Below are 16,463 nucleotides of genomic sequence, written 5' to 3' on the forward strand. Positions count from 1 at the left end.
CAATGGCACCTGAAATCTATGAATTACTTCCTCACTTTGTAATAGTTTAAGAGTTTGTTGGCATAATTTCCTGTAAAATGATATAAGTACTTTAGAGAATAAGTACCTTTAAGCCGACCTATCCAACTGCAAACAATGGTACTAGCTCAGATTAGATTAGCCTGAATTGCTGCGTATTTTTCCGGGAGTATATAAGTCGATACTGCAGTAATGCTACCTAATATTCGTCTACTGTGCAGTACAATGAAAGCTATAACTCTTTTGCTTCTTGTTTTGGTTTCGGCCACTTGTTTATTGGCCATACAGGTAGGTGCAAGAACTAGAAACCATTTTATTAATTTAATAAACCATTTTATTTATTTTGCATTTGTTCGCCTTAGGCCGAATCTGATCCATCAAATGATGTTGACTTGGACTATGAGCTTGACTCTAAGCTTGATTATGAGTTGGAGATAGATCAGTTTCTGGATGAAATGGACGACGAAGATGACTTAATGGAAGTGGAGGATTATGGCTTGATTCGTTCTATTATACACATACTTCATAGGGTTTTGAAAACAGTTCGTGGCTCCAAGTGCGTTTTCAAAGGAGTTGCTGATATTCTTTATTCCTGTTCTAATTTTGTGGATGCTGTGGAATCCTGCGGAACTGAGATTCCCAAGGATGTGGAAAAAATTGTCGACTCTGTGAAGCAGATCATAAAAATCTGCGACGATATTCTTCACTTGAGATCGAAGCTTTGTGCCAAAGACAAATCCTTCCTTCATCATCTTAAAAACTCGTTCAAATGCTTCTGGAAGCTATTTAGGTCGACCATAAAATTAACCAAGAAGATCCATAAGACCCTCAAACTGATTGGAAAGTTGCCTGCTGATACAAATGTCTGTTTCTTGAATGCAACCAGCAGTGTCAAGGTGTCCTTTAACTCCTTCTTTTCCAATATTAAAGTTTGTCGAAAATAATAAAAAACTTTACTAAAATAATAAACAATCAAATACTTTATCTAAACAATATTATATATTAAAGATTTTAACTTTGAGAAACAATAATACTTAGGTAAATGTTATCTATCTTAATAAATTAATCGCAAATATAAAACCCTTTTATTTATTTTCCTCAAAGTATTTAGTGATAATTCTGAAGTTTAGTGGTTTAATTAGTTATCTCCATTCTTGAATGTGTATTAATTTTGAAGAGTATCAATTCAGAACCCAGATAACTCATTGCATAGATATAGGAATCAAGTGGAAATTTTGTCGGATAAGATTAGGGATTCATATAAATAGGAGCTACATCGATGGGCAAAAGTATTCGTCAATTGTTTAGCCAAAATGAAAAACATAACATTTTGTCTCCTGGTTTTGGTTTCGGCCACATTTGTGTTGACTACCAAGGTAAGTCTTTACAAGGTATACAAGATTATACATTGTTTAAAATTTAAAAATATTTTAGGCCAACGCTGTCGCCTCAAAAGAACTGGACTTGGGCAGCGAGTTTGATTGGGAAACAGAACTGGATGAACTTTTGGATGAACTGGACAACGATGAGGACTACATGGACGTGGAGCAACTGGGCTTCATTCGCAGTGTAAGAAAGGTTCTTAGAAAAGCTCTCAAAACAGTTCGTGGCACCAACTGCATCATCAAGGAGGTGGTGGAGATTCTCAGTTCCTGCACCACGTACGTGGATGCGATCGATGACTGCGGCACAGCTATTCCCAAGGATGTGGCCAAAATTGTGGCCTCCGTGAAGAAGATCATCAGCATCTGCAACGACATTATACACCTTCGATCTAAGCTATGTGCCGCAGATGACTCCTCCAGCTCTACCGCCAAAAACTCATGCAAATGCTTTTGGAACTTGTTTAAGGCCACAATGAAGTTGACCAGGCAGATTAATAAAACCCTGAAGTTGATTGCCAAATTGCCTGCCGACACCAGTGAGTGTTTTGTGAGTGCCACCAACAATGTCAAAGTGTCATTTAACTCTTTCCTTCCCAACATCAATGTCTGCATTGATTCAATGTAAAAAATAAATACATATGTGAAGGAATAATAAAAACTACAATTTTTGTAAAAATTTTATTTCTGAAAATATTTTATTTTCTTTCAAAAACAATATACAACACTAGACATCAAGTACTTTCATTTGACTGATAAAATTTCAAAAGTAATCAAATAACTCAAGACAATTAAAACAAATAACTTATCTGTCAGGTTTAAGGTAATCAGGTTCACTGTACTGTTTCAAGTAGTACTTAATACCATTATCAGATTTTTACACTGGCAAAGGAATATTTTTATAAAATCTAATTTAGATTATTTTAGATCAAAGATATTGCCATTTTGTTTTTCGATAATTTAGTACTTAATTGAAAGCTAATCGAAAAAGATATCGACGCCTTTGAATGTACATCTCTGACAAACACGCCAGAAAAGTTTAAGCTGTACAAAAAGCTACAAAATTTGTCAGTATTCGAAGCAGTCAAGCCAATTGGAAACGGAAAATGTCCCAGATAGACAATACGTTCATCAAGCTGCGAGCTCGTCTTCGTGAGCGTAACATCAAGTTGTGGGAGGAGCCGTACTACTTCGAGGGAGTTGGCAGTATTGAGTCGGAAATGGATCGCCTGGCTGGGGATTTGTGCGGTGACCTCGGAATCAGCATTTCCAATTGCAAGTGTGCTCTAACTGAATTGCAGGATGGCGCCTTGAGAAAACTGGCCGCCCGCAACGAGTTCAATGAAACGGGAATGGCTACATTCAAAGTGAGGTGCGTGGACAGCAAAGGCGGCACCGCCCAGATGCTGGACATCAAGTGCCCATTGAACGGTCTGGGGTCAGATTTGCAAAAGGATGTGGCCAAAAAGCTGAACATTAGCGACTACACTCACATAAAGTGCATATGCGGAGGACGCATTATTGACGGTCTCAAGCCTCTGGCCAGCCAAGGCGTTAAAAACAACCAGCAGCTCATGGTCGTCGTTGGTGTACAACAGCAAGGTGAGGATCTTCACGAGCGCATCCAGCGCATCAGGGCCGATGTGGAGGTTATTGCTTCTGCTGATGACCGATTCATGGAAATGGAAGACCAAGATGGACGACCCATTTTCTTGCCACCAGATGAGAATCGTTCACTTTTGATGGCCATGGGACTTTGCGAGAAGGCCAGAGCTGCCATGCGTAGGGAGCAATTCGATGAGGCCTTACTGCTCCTCCTGGAGGCCGATGCCCTATTCTCACACTGTGACTCAAAATTCTTGGACGCTGTGGACAACTACGCCCTTTTGAACCTAGACATTGTGTGGTGTTACCTTTGTCTCAAGAACATCACCCAACTTCCTGATGCCCAGCGACGTTTGGATATTTGCGAGAAAAATTTTCGTCGCAGCTATGGCGATCAATTCGATCGATTGTACTCCATCCGGGGCTCGAGTTGCCCTGAACGAGCCTTAATCATGAGGTTGCACCTTCTCCAAGGTGTCCTTCTTTTTCACCAAAATCGAAGGGACGAGGCTTACGAGAAGCTGGAGGAAGCTTCCCGGGCTTTGGAGGAATTAAAAGTTAACGATGATCAGCTTTCAGCACTGCTGGAAATGGGCTTCGAGGAAAGCGATGCTAGATTGGCTCTGCGATCAACTGCCGGAAACGTGGATAGGGCCGTAGAGTTTATCCAAGAACGCAAAGAAAAACTGAAGGCCGAACGCCGCAATTCTGCTCCAGCCAGAAAAGTAAACCAACAAATGAGAGAGGCTAATGCTGGGCGAGACTGGGTGGATCCCAGAAGCGTTTGCCGCCTGATGGAAATGGGCTTCGAAGGGGTGTTAGTGGTCGAGGCGTTGCGACGTACCCAAAATGATCTCGAGCAAAGCCTGGAACTCCTTCAGCGTCATTCCAATGATCTCAGATCCAATTTGCCAACCCCTCCTGTGGCGGATGAGGCTCTGCTTTCTACCCTTCAGCAACTTGGCTTCAATCTACAATCCGCTAGGGCTGCCCTGGAAACCACTGGCAATGATTTCCACAAGTCTGTGGAATTCTTACTCAAGAGTTTTGGCAACAAAGAGGAATTACTCAGAGTAATTTCCGCCATGAAAAGGATGGTAGAAGATAATGCTCCTTCTGGATCCAACAGACCGACCACCAATTCCTCCATTCCAGCTGTTAACTTGTCGAGTGATATGTTGGCTTTAATCCGCTCGGTTTTGGCAAAGGCAAAATTAGAAATGGAGTCGTATACCGCCTTTAAGAGATTTCATGAGGACTTGTCGGGTAATCATCTGGAGTACTTGGATCTACCGCTTATTCAAGAAGAGCAAATCTTGTGCGAGTATAGGCATCTATTGGAGAGATAAAGGATCTAGGAATTACTTTTCGTCAAATATAAAAAAAATATAGTAATAAATGTAACTTACATTTACAATCCTTCCATGAAGTCTACGTTTTAATACGATTTGGCTAAAAAAATAAACCAATTTAAAAGTTTAAAACTGAATCTAAAGTTTTCTGTTTTTTATTTATCATAATTGATAGATCTGACATTTTACTATATCTAAACATCAGATTCTAAAGCTTGAAACCGTATACCTTTTTTTATATATAAAATAATGATTATAGAAAGTATGACATTATAATCTACCTTGCCCGTTCCGCACTAAGAGGATTAATAATAAAATATGATATGAATAGAATATTTTCCGAGTTTTTTAGCATATCATTACAGATAATAGAACGGGCATAGCGTGTTTTATTAGCTGCTGCTGATTGATTTGGCAAAATAAGGAGAGGATGAAATATTCATCAATAAATATAATTGAACCGAATTTAATATACGTCGTGCAGCTAGCTAGCCGACAAATGATAACTGCGATTTAATTTATAGACCAGCGGAGAACCATCGATATAATATACAGATTCTTCATCAAAATTAATTGTTGAAAAAGAGGAAATTTTAGGTCCGATTAGACCCAGAGATTTGGCAGAAAAAGCCAGCCGCTTATATGATAAACTATTAATTTTATTGTCTGTCCAGAATAGTTTCCAAAAAACGAGTTCCATAGGGAAAAAACGGAAAAGCCTTTCTTTTTCCTCGTGTTTTTTAAATAATAAGGACCGTTTTATATAAATGTATGACTCTGATTTGTTCCATAATTATTGCTTTATTTGCTTAAAATTTTCTTTACATAAAAAGTTTGTTTCAATAATTTCAACTGTGTTTTTCCAAAGTTTATCCATTAAATCCATTATATTGATTAAAATCTTGATGCTTGGTACGTTCTCCTATCGTAAAAAATCTCCATATTGAACCTAAATCCGCGACTAAATGCCGATGTAATCGTGAACAGTGTATTTCGGAAAGGTGGTTCTGCATTCATCCAAATCGAAGCACCATTTTTCCAGACATCCCAAAACCTAATGGCGTTTATTGTATAATCAAATCTGACAGTTTCGGTATGCGTAACGATTTGAAATAATTGGTAGTCCACTCGAATAACCTTTCTGAATATGGTGTCAGATGGTTTTGGCCATCCCCTTGTTTGGCTCATATCCTGACCGTATGATTTACAAAACAGTTGACAATCAACAAGAAAAAACAAAATCCAATATGTCCGCAGCTGCATCATTATTAAAGAACTGTGAATAATAAATGAATTCTAAGCCCAAACTCAACCGGAACCAATCATTTTAATAAAATTAACAAGTCAATGTTTGGTTCCAATTATGTAACTAACATTTTTATAAAATATTTATTCTTTTATCAGTTACACTTAGTATAGTTTCGGAAAAACTAAAAATTTTAGAGAAAATTTGGAAAATCCTTCAAACGTTGCAGTTTTTTAAAAATAATAACGACCGTTTTATGTAAATGAATAACTCTGTTGTGTTTGGTAATTATTGCTTTAATTGCTCTTGACATAAAATGTTTGTTTCAATCATATCAACTCTGCTTTTTCGGAAGTTCATCCACTCCATCCATATCCAGGACGATAATTTTGATTATAATTAGGAGGTACTTGAAACGTTCTTAAATCGTAAAAAATCTCCACATTGAACCTAAATCCGCGGGTGTTTCTAGATGTAACCGTGTACACTGTTTGTCGGAAAGGCGGTTCTCCTTTCATCCAAATCCAAGCACCATTTTTCCAGACATCCCAAAACCTAATGGCGTTAATTACATAATCAAACTTGACAGTTTCCGTATGGGTAACAACTTGAAATAAACGGTACTCCTGTTGAATAACCTTTCTGTATATGGTATCAAATGCTTTTGGCCAACCCCTTGTTTGGCTCATATCCTGCCCGTATGATTTACAAAACGGTTGACAACCAACAAGAATGAACAACAAGATCCAATGTGTCCGTAGCTCCATCATTATGGAAGAACTGTGAATATGAAATAAATTCTAAATCAGCTAACCAAATCTAATCTAAACTCAACTGGAGCAAATCAATCGCAATTTAATAAGCGCAAGATTAGTTCCAATTATCTAACTAAAGTTTATATAAAATATTTACTGTTCTATCGATTTCAGGTTTTAAATTCGATATTTTTAATAAAGTTATATTATATTCATATAAGATAGCATAGTAACATTTGATAGCATAACAAGATGTCATCGTAAACACTTAACTCCGAAGAGAGTGATTCCTTGTCAACTTAAGTGTCTGCTCTATTTTTTCATGCATGTTTAAACCTAATAGCATTAATTTAAAATTCTGAAATTACCCTTTATGTACTGCTAAGAATTAAAAATAAATTATACTCCTTTACAATGCTCTTTCTATACACTCCTTTCTTTGGTCAGAGCCTTGCATGGTTCATATCCTTTCCCTGTAACTCACTTAAAACTTGATAAAACCCAAGCAAATTTTAAGATCCAATGTTGTAGGGTTCTATCTCTATTTTTAGTAAATAACTTCTTTATTAGGTGAAAATTTTACTCAACCCACAACAAATCTTTTTACTGCCGATGACGAATTGTCAGGTTTGGTTGTATCATAAAAAATTTCCATTCTAAATTTAAATCCGCGGTTTTCCTTGGTTGTTATTGTAACCGTGGCATGAAAAAATGGTGGCTCCATTGGGACCATATCGATAGTAGCACCATTTTTCCAAATATCCCAAAATCTTACGGCGTTAACTCTATAGGGAAAATCTATTTGTTCCTTGGTGGTAAGGACCTGAAACAATTTACCTTCCCCTTCAATTTCTTTGGTATATACGGAGTCATTAGGTTGTGGCCAGCCCCTTGTTTGGCTCTGATCCTGTCCGTATGATTTACAAAACAGTTGACAATTAATGAGAACAAAGAATAAGATCCAATGTGTCCTCATCTTCATCATTATTGAAGAACTGTGAATATGAAATGAATCTTAAATACAATCTAACTCAACCGGAGCAAATCATTCTTATGAATTTAACAAGGTAAGAATTAGTTTCAATTATCTAACTAAAAGTTATATAAAACTCTTAGTGTTCTTTCAACAATACTATAGTTTTTAAATTCCATTGAAATGTTAGAAAGTATTTTCCCTTATCTCACTAGCAATATTATTTTTTAGACGAAGTTAAAATATTTTTATACAAGATCCTATAAAAGGCTATCAATCAAATACAATATATTATATTTCAACATATTATCTTTACAATACGGATATATAGAGAGATTATAAAGGAATTCAGATTGGAATACATTTTAAACTTTATGGTATTGTGTGTGTGTTTTTTTCAAATTTGTTATTATTTATACTCTTTTCTAATGGTCTTTCTATACACACATTCCTTTTCTAAGGCCGGTTCCTTATTTAGATCATATTCTTTCCCTGCGACTCTCTGAAAACATGACAACACAGAAGAATACATTTTAGGATCCAATGAGTTATGGACTCGATCTTTATTTTTAGTAAATAACTACATTATTAGATCAAAATTGTACTAAACCAGATCAAATCATGGTTTGCGTCTATTTCTATCAAAAAATACCTCCATTCTGAATTTAAATCCGCGGCGACCCTGGGCTGTAATTGTGAACCTGCCGCTATAAAAAGGTGGCTCCTTGTCCATTGTTATTTGTGCACCATTTTTCCATATATCCCAAAATCTAACGGCGTTAATTCTATAGCCATTATTTATTACTTCCGTGTGGGAAGTGGCATGAAGAAATTTATAATTCTCCATAATAATTTTCGTATATTTGGAGTCATTAGGTTCTGGCCAGCCTCTTGTTTGGCTCATATCCTGTCCGTGTGATAACGAAAAAAACTGATTTGCAGCAAAAGTGAATAGGAAAATCCAATTATTTCGAAGATCCATCTTTACTTTGGATAGAAAACCAAATGCTAAGTCTAGAACTTTACTCGAACAGATTATACCATTCTAATAGAATTAATTTATCACGCTAATGTTGCGTTCTATGCTTTTATATAACAAATATATATATATATGTACTTATCGAAATGGACCATGCAATATCTACTGTTCTCTTAATCTTTCGTCCATAAAATGGTATACCTTAGCTTTTCATGGAAAGAAAGAAAATAAACTACTTATGTTATTACGATATGCTTTGTAAATAAAATTTAAAGAATTTACTCGATATTTTATTCAGTGCATCATGATTTTTGTATCCCGCCACTCATTCAAACCCAGGACCAACCACCATACTACTTTCCCTCACCAGGATGAACCCCCGTCTGGATTTGATGACCATGGCGGCGACATATTACTTCCTTATTTGTGGGCTATGCCCGGGACCTTTCACCTTTCTCCGTTACGCTCCAAAAAGTGAAACATTAGGCGCAGAACTCGCAGTGTGTTTCGAAGATGGGGCGGGGCTGTTCGCACATGTACGCATTGAAACAATGACGAAGCACACACATTTTTAGCGCTGACAGCGAGCCAAACATCCGCCAGATAAAAATGTCCGCGGGCTGCTCCTTCTTTCTTCGCCGGGACAAAATTTTGATTGAATCAACTGCGGTGACGAGTACTCGTTGTCCTGCCCCCTCCCGGCTGTCTCCGTCTTTTTTCCGACGAGGTCCTGGGCATTTGCTATCCGTTTTGCAGGCTTCGCTTCTGGGAGGATAATGATAAGCGCATAAAACCATTAAGTGATTCCACTCAAATGAGCACGTTAGGATAACTGCGAAGCTTGTTTTGGGTGAGCATTTTTTGTTGAGTCTCTTTCTACGGTGCTACACTTGGAAAAAATACAAAACTTTGAAAAACATTACAAATATTGGATTGACTACTTACAGTGACGTTGGTTTTAAGTTTTAAAGTTTTAAGTTTTTGCACTTAATTTGGATATATGTATATATCACTTCAAAAGCACAATACGTTAAAAAAAAACCATTTAATTTATTTTTTTTACCAAATACATGTTAAATAGTAAATAGTTTAGCAAATACCTACCTATTTCTACCTTTTATAGAATAATGCCTTTCAAAACATTTATTTTTTATTGCTATTCAATCTCAGCGAAAGCCAAGCCAAGTTCCAGATCCAACATCCTCCTGAGGTCCATTCACTAATTGAATCACAAACACGCGCACGGGCAATTTTTTCATCCCAAAAAACTACAGAACGTGAATCTATCAAAAAAAGGGAAACAAAAGATCCGATTTTTTTTATATCCGAACCTGAATAACATGACATGGGAAGTCGCAACAATGGGAGAGAGGAGTGTCCGTAAAAGTAACAATGTCAGTGATGTCCTTAAACCCCTGGCAAAGAGAATGCGGCTTTCACGTTCCGTACAGTGAAAACGATAAGGGAAACAGGGACAGGTGGGTGGGTCCAGGAAAGGACATCCGCACTGTTCATGTTAAATGGCCAACAAGGTGACAATGCAGATATAATGCTCATAAGCAAACAGAATAAAGCGACAAACGTGCCACGACCGGCGGCCATTACGTCGATGATTCGCATGACGATGCTGACGATTTCGCGATTGATAATCCTCACTTACTGGTTACCGCAATGGCAGGACAATTGGGTGTGGGAGTGTCTCTAAAAAAAATTACTTATCGCCCGACTTTACGCACAATATAACAGACAGATGTCAGTGGGTTGGTAAATGATGGCGTTACGCCAAAATTAATGATAAATAAAGCACTACCTTTAAGCACACTAAAAGAAAAAAGGAAAGAAAATTTACTAGACTAGACTTTAAAATTATTGATAATACTGACTACATATACATAGTTGCCTAATATTGTACATGGAATTTTTAGTTGCCGAAAGATTCCAAAAAATTAAAAACTAAAAACCGGAACCAAAACACAAAGACTCGTATGTCTCTCGACCAAGCGCCCACATTTCCGGGCTGGAACTTTTACACCGCTGACATTAGTAAATTGTCAGCCGCTTCAGTTTGCAAACATGCATTTGGCCAAAAGCCAACACGGCCAAGACGGGAAAAAATAGAGAAATTGTTACAATTTAATTAAGTCCTCGGTACGTAATTTGCGCCAACACTTAAAGTTGTTGCCTTGACTTGTTTTCGCGGCACTTTTATTGCCGCCTTTTTCCAGTTCCTTATGCCGCCGTTGCACCTTTCGAGCTGCCACCAACGCCAAAGCCTGCCGCTAATTACGCAAATGTTTCAACTTTAAACTGGCTTTGCTATTTCACGCGCCCTGCGTGTGAAATTTATAAATGTCAACTGCAAGCTCCCCTGCCTCCCGCCCTATGCACTTTGCACTTTGTTTTGTCTGTTTAACTTTTGTTCATAGCTGGCTGACTTTTGCTGATTGTGCGGAGCTTGAAACTCGGAGTCACTGTAACCACTCACTCTTAGTCTGTGTATTTGCCAGCCCTCGCAATTTGTTATATTTGCTAGTTTTAAAAATTAAAAAATTCTCCATACCATACTCTACCATAACTCCAAGGGAGAAGCAAAACAAGACACAACATAGTACTGAAATGGAGACAATATTTTATGAGGGTGCAACAGGGCGTATGCGTGTTAAAAATGATTGTGCTTTGCTCTTGAAATGGCATTTGAAGTAATGAAAAATACTCATAAAAATAAGTGTTTTGGAAGAAAAGTTTATAACTTAACTTTCATTTAAAGAAGTTTATTAAAAAATATTTAAGCAAACTGGAACATACTTATTATATCAAGTTTTAAAGAACGAATGTGTATTGAACCAAGTTGAATATTCAACTCAAGGCTTCCTTCATTGCATTTCTAACTTCCGGATATGTCAACCTTTGCCATTTTTTGCAAATTTTTCGTTTTTTGGTAAAACGAAATAGCTTTCAGCCAGGTCGGACCAGATTTAGATTCGCCAAAAATTGAGAATACACACACGAACCGATATATTATACACAGGCACACATAAAATTGCATTACACACCGAAACACACAGGCGTTCACGTTGGGATAAAGCCCCGGAACACATTTGGCAGTTACTGTCAGTCAATCTCCATTAAGTCCATCCCCAACACCTTATTGAATTTTATTGTAAATTGGAAAGAAAAAAATTGCACCAACTGCAAAATGCCAAAGGAAAGAAAAGAGAAAAGGTATTGTACCTCAAATAGCTTCAAAGCCAAGCAAATGCCAGCCAAAGATTTGCAAAAATAAACAGGAACAAATTGGAAAAGAAAGCCAAGGGTAAAAATCGAGAATAAACCGGAGGATGCAGTTTTCAATTAATTTGCATAAATGGCCAAACGATTATGTAATTTGTGTTTGCCCCATAAATTATACCGCAATGAAAATAGTTTTCAAATATGCACCCTCAGACAGTGTGGAATTTCATGCATGGGAGTGAGAAACTGGGAGGGGAGTGGGTGAGCTTATTAGATGCGAATGAAACTGGTAACTATCAATAAATTACGATGTGGGATAAATGGGGGTACTTTACCCACTCTAAAAAGTTCAAACACTAGACAGAGGTGATATTATAATTGAATTTCAGTGGTTCAAATTAACAATAATAAAAGTTTCTATATATATAAAAATCGTTAACCTCTAGAAACTATTAAAACTTATGAATGGGATTTAATTAAAAGTAATTTTTTATTTTTAATGAAAAGTAAAAAGATTCATTTATCCTTTCTGATAAAACCACCTTACATATGAACTTGAAACCCACGTAGTTAATCTGTCGCGAACTAGATCCTCCAAATAACACAACTCTAGTAGAATTTCCCTTGACAAATTTTCGGGGTTGGCGTTGTGGCTCGGGTAGGTGCCGCTTGCCAGGGACCGCAAATTTTATGCACGTTATAAATCACGACAAACAACGACGACAGCGCCGAGGACGACTGCAGAACTGTTCACATTAATTGTTGCAACGTCATTTTCGGGCCTATTGTGTTCGGCCAGGCCCCAAAAAACCCCAACCCCACTGACCAGCCAGCCAAAACCCGCCCACCAAAACACCAGGACACCCCAAATCCCAACCACATTCGGCGAAGCAGGCCAATAAAAGGCGCTCTTCCTATATGTGCTCCAGACGCCTTTGTGTCACGTGGCAATTTTCGCAAAAGGAATTTCAACAATGTAGACGTTTTTGTAACAGCAAATAATGACAAAAAAAAAATTGAAAGTCCAACTACTTTTTTCCTTTGCATAGACTGTCCCTTTGGTTGGGCTGGAAGAGGAGTTCATAAAAAATTGCTGTTTAGTAGCTGGATTTGTGGATTTGTCAAAGGCTCAGGACAGAGGCGTGGATACTGAAAATCTGCCATGAATTTTCCACTGGTTCATAATTTCACATTTGAGTTACAAAAAGCTAGAGGATAACATGGTGTTTTTATTGTCGGCATTGGAATTTCAAAGTTTAGTTTGTAAAAAAAAATGGACAATAACATGTAAAAGAGTTGTTCGTTTTAGGGAATAAAAATTTAACCCGTTATTTGAAAATATAAAAATATTTAACGTTAAATATATGAAAAGACCCTTACCGTATAACAATTGATCATATTCGTATTTACTTTTGGTATGTTATGGTAGCCAATCTGTTGTTAAAAGATAATCCTCCCCAAATACATAAAATGCAGGCAAAAACACTTGAAAGCCAAGTTATGAACTGGGACGAGGGTCGGGGCCAAAAAACAGCAAAAGGGCGTCGTTAATATTTCAAAAACAGAAACGCACCCAAACCGAAACGAAAACAAGGCAAGGACATAAACAGAAGAGCCAAACAAGGACAAAAGCTGGCTATAACAGAAATAGTCGTATTACTTTGGACAATTGCACACGCGTCCGCACTTGACTTCTGCAGAGCTAGACCATTCGAAGTATTAAGGCATATTTGTCGCTTGGTCAGCGGAAACGGACCCAAAGGTGAAACGGACGGTAGTGTTAAATTAGACAAAGTGAGCCAGATGAGGCTGAGACAGGGTGAAAAGTCGCATTCATGTTTCACTGAATTTATGGTCGTGAGGAGACAGACTTTGAAATACGAAGCAAAGAATACCCAGGCAGCCACGCTTAGCAAAAGGAAGCAGTACAACTTAAATATGTAGGTATGTTTAGATATAATATTTAATAATAATTTAATAGAATCAAAATAACCCATATGTATATATTCTATGAATAAACAATACAATAAAACTATCTTACTCATAATTGTCTTTAAGATTTATAAATGACTTTTAAATCTAAAGGACTTTATCTATTACAATAATTTAAAGCTTACAAATATATTTTTTTCAGTGCACTTATCTATATTTCGAAAAGGAGTTGGACATTGGGGATTTGGCCTTAGGGGTTGGGGGCACATTGCACACCGTGCACACATCTTGCAATTTTCAGAAAGGGAGTCCACAAAAGATGTCAATGTTGGGTGCGTGTGTGTCTGCGTGTGTGGACAAATTAATTGTTGACAGCGCGACAACATCCTCAAGCCCCTAAACCAATTCCCCAGCTCCAGGATAGCTCTGACAAGTTTTGGGTTAAGTGTTTCCTGACACCATCTCCATTTATCACGGCCGCCTAACAAAGTTCAAAGGTCCTACCTTTTGAGAAATGAAGTGATTCCACATATCTATATATATATATCTATATATATCGATAGAGGAGAAAAAATTTTATAAGAGTATGCTTAATTAGCATGAGCAGCTAAAAAATGATTTATTAAATATATATTATATTCATATATACATAGTTATAATAAGGTATTCAAATAACTCGTTAAAAAAAATTCGACTTAAAAACGGTTGTGCAAAATATACTATAGCATAAAATAGTCAAAGAAATTATAAATATGAACTATAAATGAACAAAGAAAAAAAAAGAAAACTTTTATATTTAGGAAGAAGATTAATTTACAATTTATTATTTATTAAAAATTCCTCGCGGGTTTTGTTTCAAAATTATGTCTAGTGTGACCAGCGTGAAAAAGAGTTGCCAGACCATAATAAAAATAATAAATTTGGCAGCTCTATCAAACATATGTTGATGTTTGTTATTGTTTTCATTTCTTTGGATTTAATCTTTTTAATAAACGTTTAGAAAATAGTAAAAACAAACTCTTTAAATTTGTTTATTAAAAAATAAATTTATTAAAGTCCGGTAACAAAGCGACAGTCTCAAATCCTACCAACACCTAAAGATAGTTACATATGTTTTCAGAGCGTTTACTGTTTCAAGGGAAATGGTGGCACCCAGCCGCCAAAAGTCCGCTCCAACTCCTCCGCCACCGCCAAACAAAGACGATCATTGTTTAAATTGGCCACCACCTGAATACCCAGGGGCATTCCCTTGGAGTCCAATCCCATGGGAACCTGGGTAGCTGGCAAATGGAGCACGTTGAACAGGCTGAAATAGGCAAAGTCGTTGAATTTAACCAGCGGATAGAAGTGGAATGGAGCCGTCCTGGGAGAACTATGGTAGAAGAGCACTCCATCCTCGCCGAGCAGATCCTGCACCGCCTTCTTACACTGGGCGGTGGCCTGTCGCATCAGTTTCTCAGACTCCTTCGGCAAAACACTGTCAATTAGTCCATAAATAGCAGCCATGCTATAGTCACTCTGACCCAGTAACTTTTTAAATAGCTCCACAAATGGATTGAGTTCAGCTCCGTTTCCAAGCAAAAGATTAAAGTTAGCCGGCTCCTGGGTCATCCAGTAGCGCCACATTTTTCCAGTCAACTTGGTGTTCGGTACGTTGGCATGTCGCACATCCTGACCACTGATGCCCTCAAAATGTTTACGTATCTTGTACATGACTCTCTCGGTTTCTTTGTTTACAGGATTGCACTGAGCCATGCCATTGGATGCCACGTAGAAGTATCGCAATTTCTTCAAGTTCACTTCCTGATCAAGTTTTAGTTTGGGTTTCAGTTCTGGTTCCACCAAGACCTGCATCATGGGCAAAAGATCCTTGGCGAAACGACTCATTGGACCGGCGCAGACCATGGTATCCTTTTCCTTTCCGGTTCTGAAGGTGCAACCCGCCATGTTAACAGCTCCAGCAGTGGGCTTGTGTCCAAACACACCGCAATTAAAGGCTGGAATTCTGATGGAACCTCCAATATCCGTGCCCAGTCCAAAACCCGTACAACAGGCGGCAATGAGAGCAGCTTCGCCTCCGGAAGAGCCACCCACGGATCGTCGGAGATCATAGGGATTATTGGTGCCTCCAATCAGCATGTTTCTGGACTCAATCCACTTGTTCACCTCCGGAACATTGCTGGTGGCTATTATGATTGCGCCACTTTCCTTCATCAGACGGACGCATTCAGCATCCGTGGCAGATCGTTCAGACTTTCGGCATACTAATCCCAGCGTATGCAGTTTTCCCGCCACAGAAGTACTATCTTTAGTCGAGAAGGGAACACCCAGGAAGGGCTGCCTCCGGAAATCCTCATCACTGTATTCCTTCTTAGACAACCTTCTATCAATTTCGCGCGCCTGGTCCAAGGCCTCTGGGAAGGGTCCATCCACCACAGCGTTGAGATCACGGTTCACATTTTCGATACGCTCACAGTAAGCTTTGACGATGTCGTAACTGCGGATTTTTCGCTCCCGTATCAATTGAGCAAGTTCCACGGCACTCTTGGACAACAGAGCTTGTTGGTCGGTACTGGGAGGTCCCTGAACTCGCCTGTGTGGTCCCAGATACCAACCTAAGCCGAACTCCAGCAGGCGATCGGTCAAGATGTGGACCAGCGTCAAAATCGCCTCCAGTACGTGGCTCCAAACCGACATGGCAAATGTGATTTTTTCCGCTGAGTTTTGCACTTTGCGCAATGCAAATCCAGAGACCCGTAGCTGGCCAGCAGCAACAAACACTTGATAGTGGATGAGTAGGGTCAGACGAATGGGTTGCGATAAATCCAAGACGTTGCGTTGCCACCCGATATGAGTCAAACTTGGCGGCGAAAGCTTTAAACCAGTTTTTGTTTAATAAACAGTAGTAACTCTTTAAATAGTGAATTATATTATGATTTGTTCATAAATATTTATTGTTTAATAGTAAAAACGTGCCTTTTCTTGTTATA

General features: G+C 38.1%; 4 protein-coding genes and 1 long non-coding RNA gene across 5 annotated transcripts; 4 read left to right on the plus strand and 1 right to left on the minus strand.

Moving 5' to 3' along the window:
* The first annotated feature begins 212 nt into the window (after nucleotides 1-212).
* Nucleotides 213-1,011, plus strand: LOC108130428 (uncharacterized). The gene is made up of 2 exons (XM_017248842.3): nucleotides 213-306; nucleotides 381-1,011. The coding sequence occupies exons 1-2, from the start codon at nucleotides 244-246 to the stop codon at nucleotides 960-962; spliced, it is 645 nt and encodes a 214-aa protein (XP_017104331.2). The 5' UTR covers nucleotides 213-243; the 3' UTR covers nucleotides 963-1,011.
* A 288-nt stretch (nucleotides 1,012-1,299) lies between these two features.
* On the plus strand, nucleotides 1,300-2,062 carry LOC108130717 (uncharacterized). The gene is made up of 2 exons (XM_017249312.3): nucleotides 1,300-1,394; nucleotides 1,453-2,062. The coding sequence occupies exons 1-2, from the start codon at nucleotides 1,332-1,334 to the stop codon at nucleotides 2,026-2,028; spliced, it is 639 nt and encodes a 212-aa protein (XP_017104801.2). The 5' UTR covers nucleotides 1,300-1,331; the 3' UTR covers nucleotides 2,029-2,062.
* A 337-nt stretch (nucleotides 2,063-2,399) lies between these two features.
* On the plus strand, nucleotides 2,400-4,476 carry LOC108130716 (NEDD8 ultimate buster 1). The gene has a single exon (XM_017249311.3). The coding sequence runs from the start codon at nucleotides 2,507-2,509 to the stop codon at nucleotides 4,352-4,354; it is 1,848 nt and encodes a 615-aa protein (XP_017104800.2). The 5' UTR covers nucleotides 2,400-2,506; the 3' UTR covers nucleotides 4,355-4,476.
* Nucleotides 4,477-7,435: 2,959 nt separating this feature from the next.
* LOC138926553 (uncharacterized) lies at nucleotides 7,436-8,301 on the plus strand. The gene is made up of 2 exons (XR_011443113.1): nucleotides 7,436-7,708; nucleotides 7,793-8,301. It is a non-coding gene; the product is annotated as an uncharacterized lncRNA (long non-coding RNA).
* Nucleotides 8,302-14,499: 6,198 nt separating this feature from the next.
* LOC108130295 (fatty-acid amide hydrolase 2) lies at nucleotides 14,500-16,284 on the minus strand. Its single transcript, XM_017248683.3, has one exon. It carries the CDS (start codon nucleotides 16,168-16,170, stop codon nucleotides 14,599-14,601), a length of 1,572 nt encoding a protein of 523 aa, XP_017104172.2. The 5' UTR covers nucleotides 16,171-16,284; the 3' UTR covers nucleotides 14,500-14,598.
* Between the last annotated feature and the right edge of the window lie 179 nt (nucleotides 16,285-16,463).

Source organism: Drosophila bipectinata, chromosome 3R, assembly GCF_030179905.1.
Source record: "Drosophila bipectinata strain 14024-0381.07 chromosome 3R, DbipHiC1v2, whole genome shotgun sequence".
Classification (NCBI taxonomy): Eukaryota; Metazoa; Arthropoda; class Insecta; order Diptera; family Drosophilidae; genus Drosophila; species Drosophila bipectinata.

Excerpts from the sequence above, each read along its gene's own strand:
- LOC108130428 (XM_017248842.3), top strand. The coding sequence starts at position 244 with ATGAAAGCTATAACTCTTTTGCTTCTTGTTTTGGTTTCGGCCACTTGT. Across the intron at positions 307-380 it reads CTTGTTTATTGGCCATACAG|GCCGAATCTGATCCATCAAA; the intron begins GTAGGTGCAAGA and ends TGTTCGCCTTAG.
- LOC108130295 (XM_017248683.3), bottom strand. The coding sequence starts at position 16,170 with ATGTCGGTTTGGAGCCACGTACTGGAGGCGATTTTGACGCTGGTCCAC.
- LOC108130717 (XM_017249312.3), top strand. The coding sequence starts at position 1,332 with ATGAAAAACATAACATTTTGTCTCCTGGTTTTGGTTTCGGCCACATTT. Across the intron at positions 1,395-1,452 it reads CATTTGTGTTGACTACCAAG|GCCAACGCTGTCGCCTCAAA; the intron begins GTAAGTCTTTAC and ends AAAATATTTTAG.
- LOC108130716 (XM_017249311.3), top strand. The coding sequence starts at position 2,507 with ATGTCCCAGATAGACAATACGTTCATCAAGCTGCGAGCTCGTCTTCGT.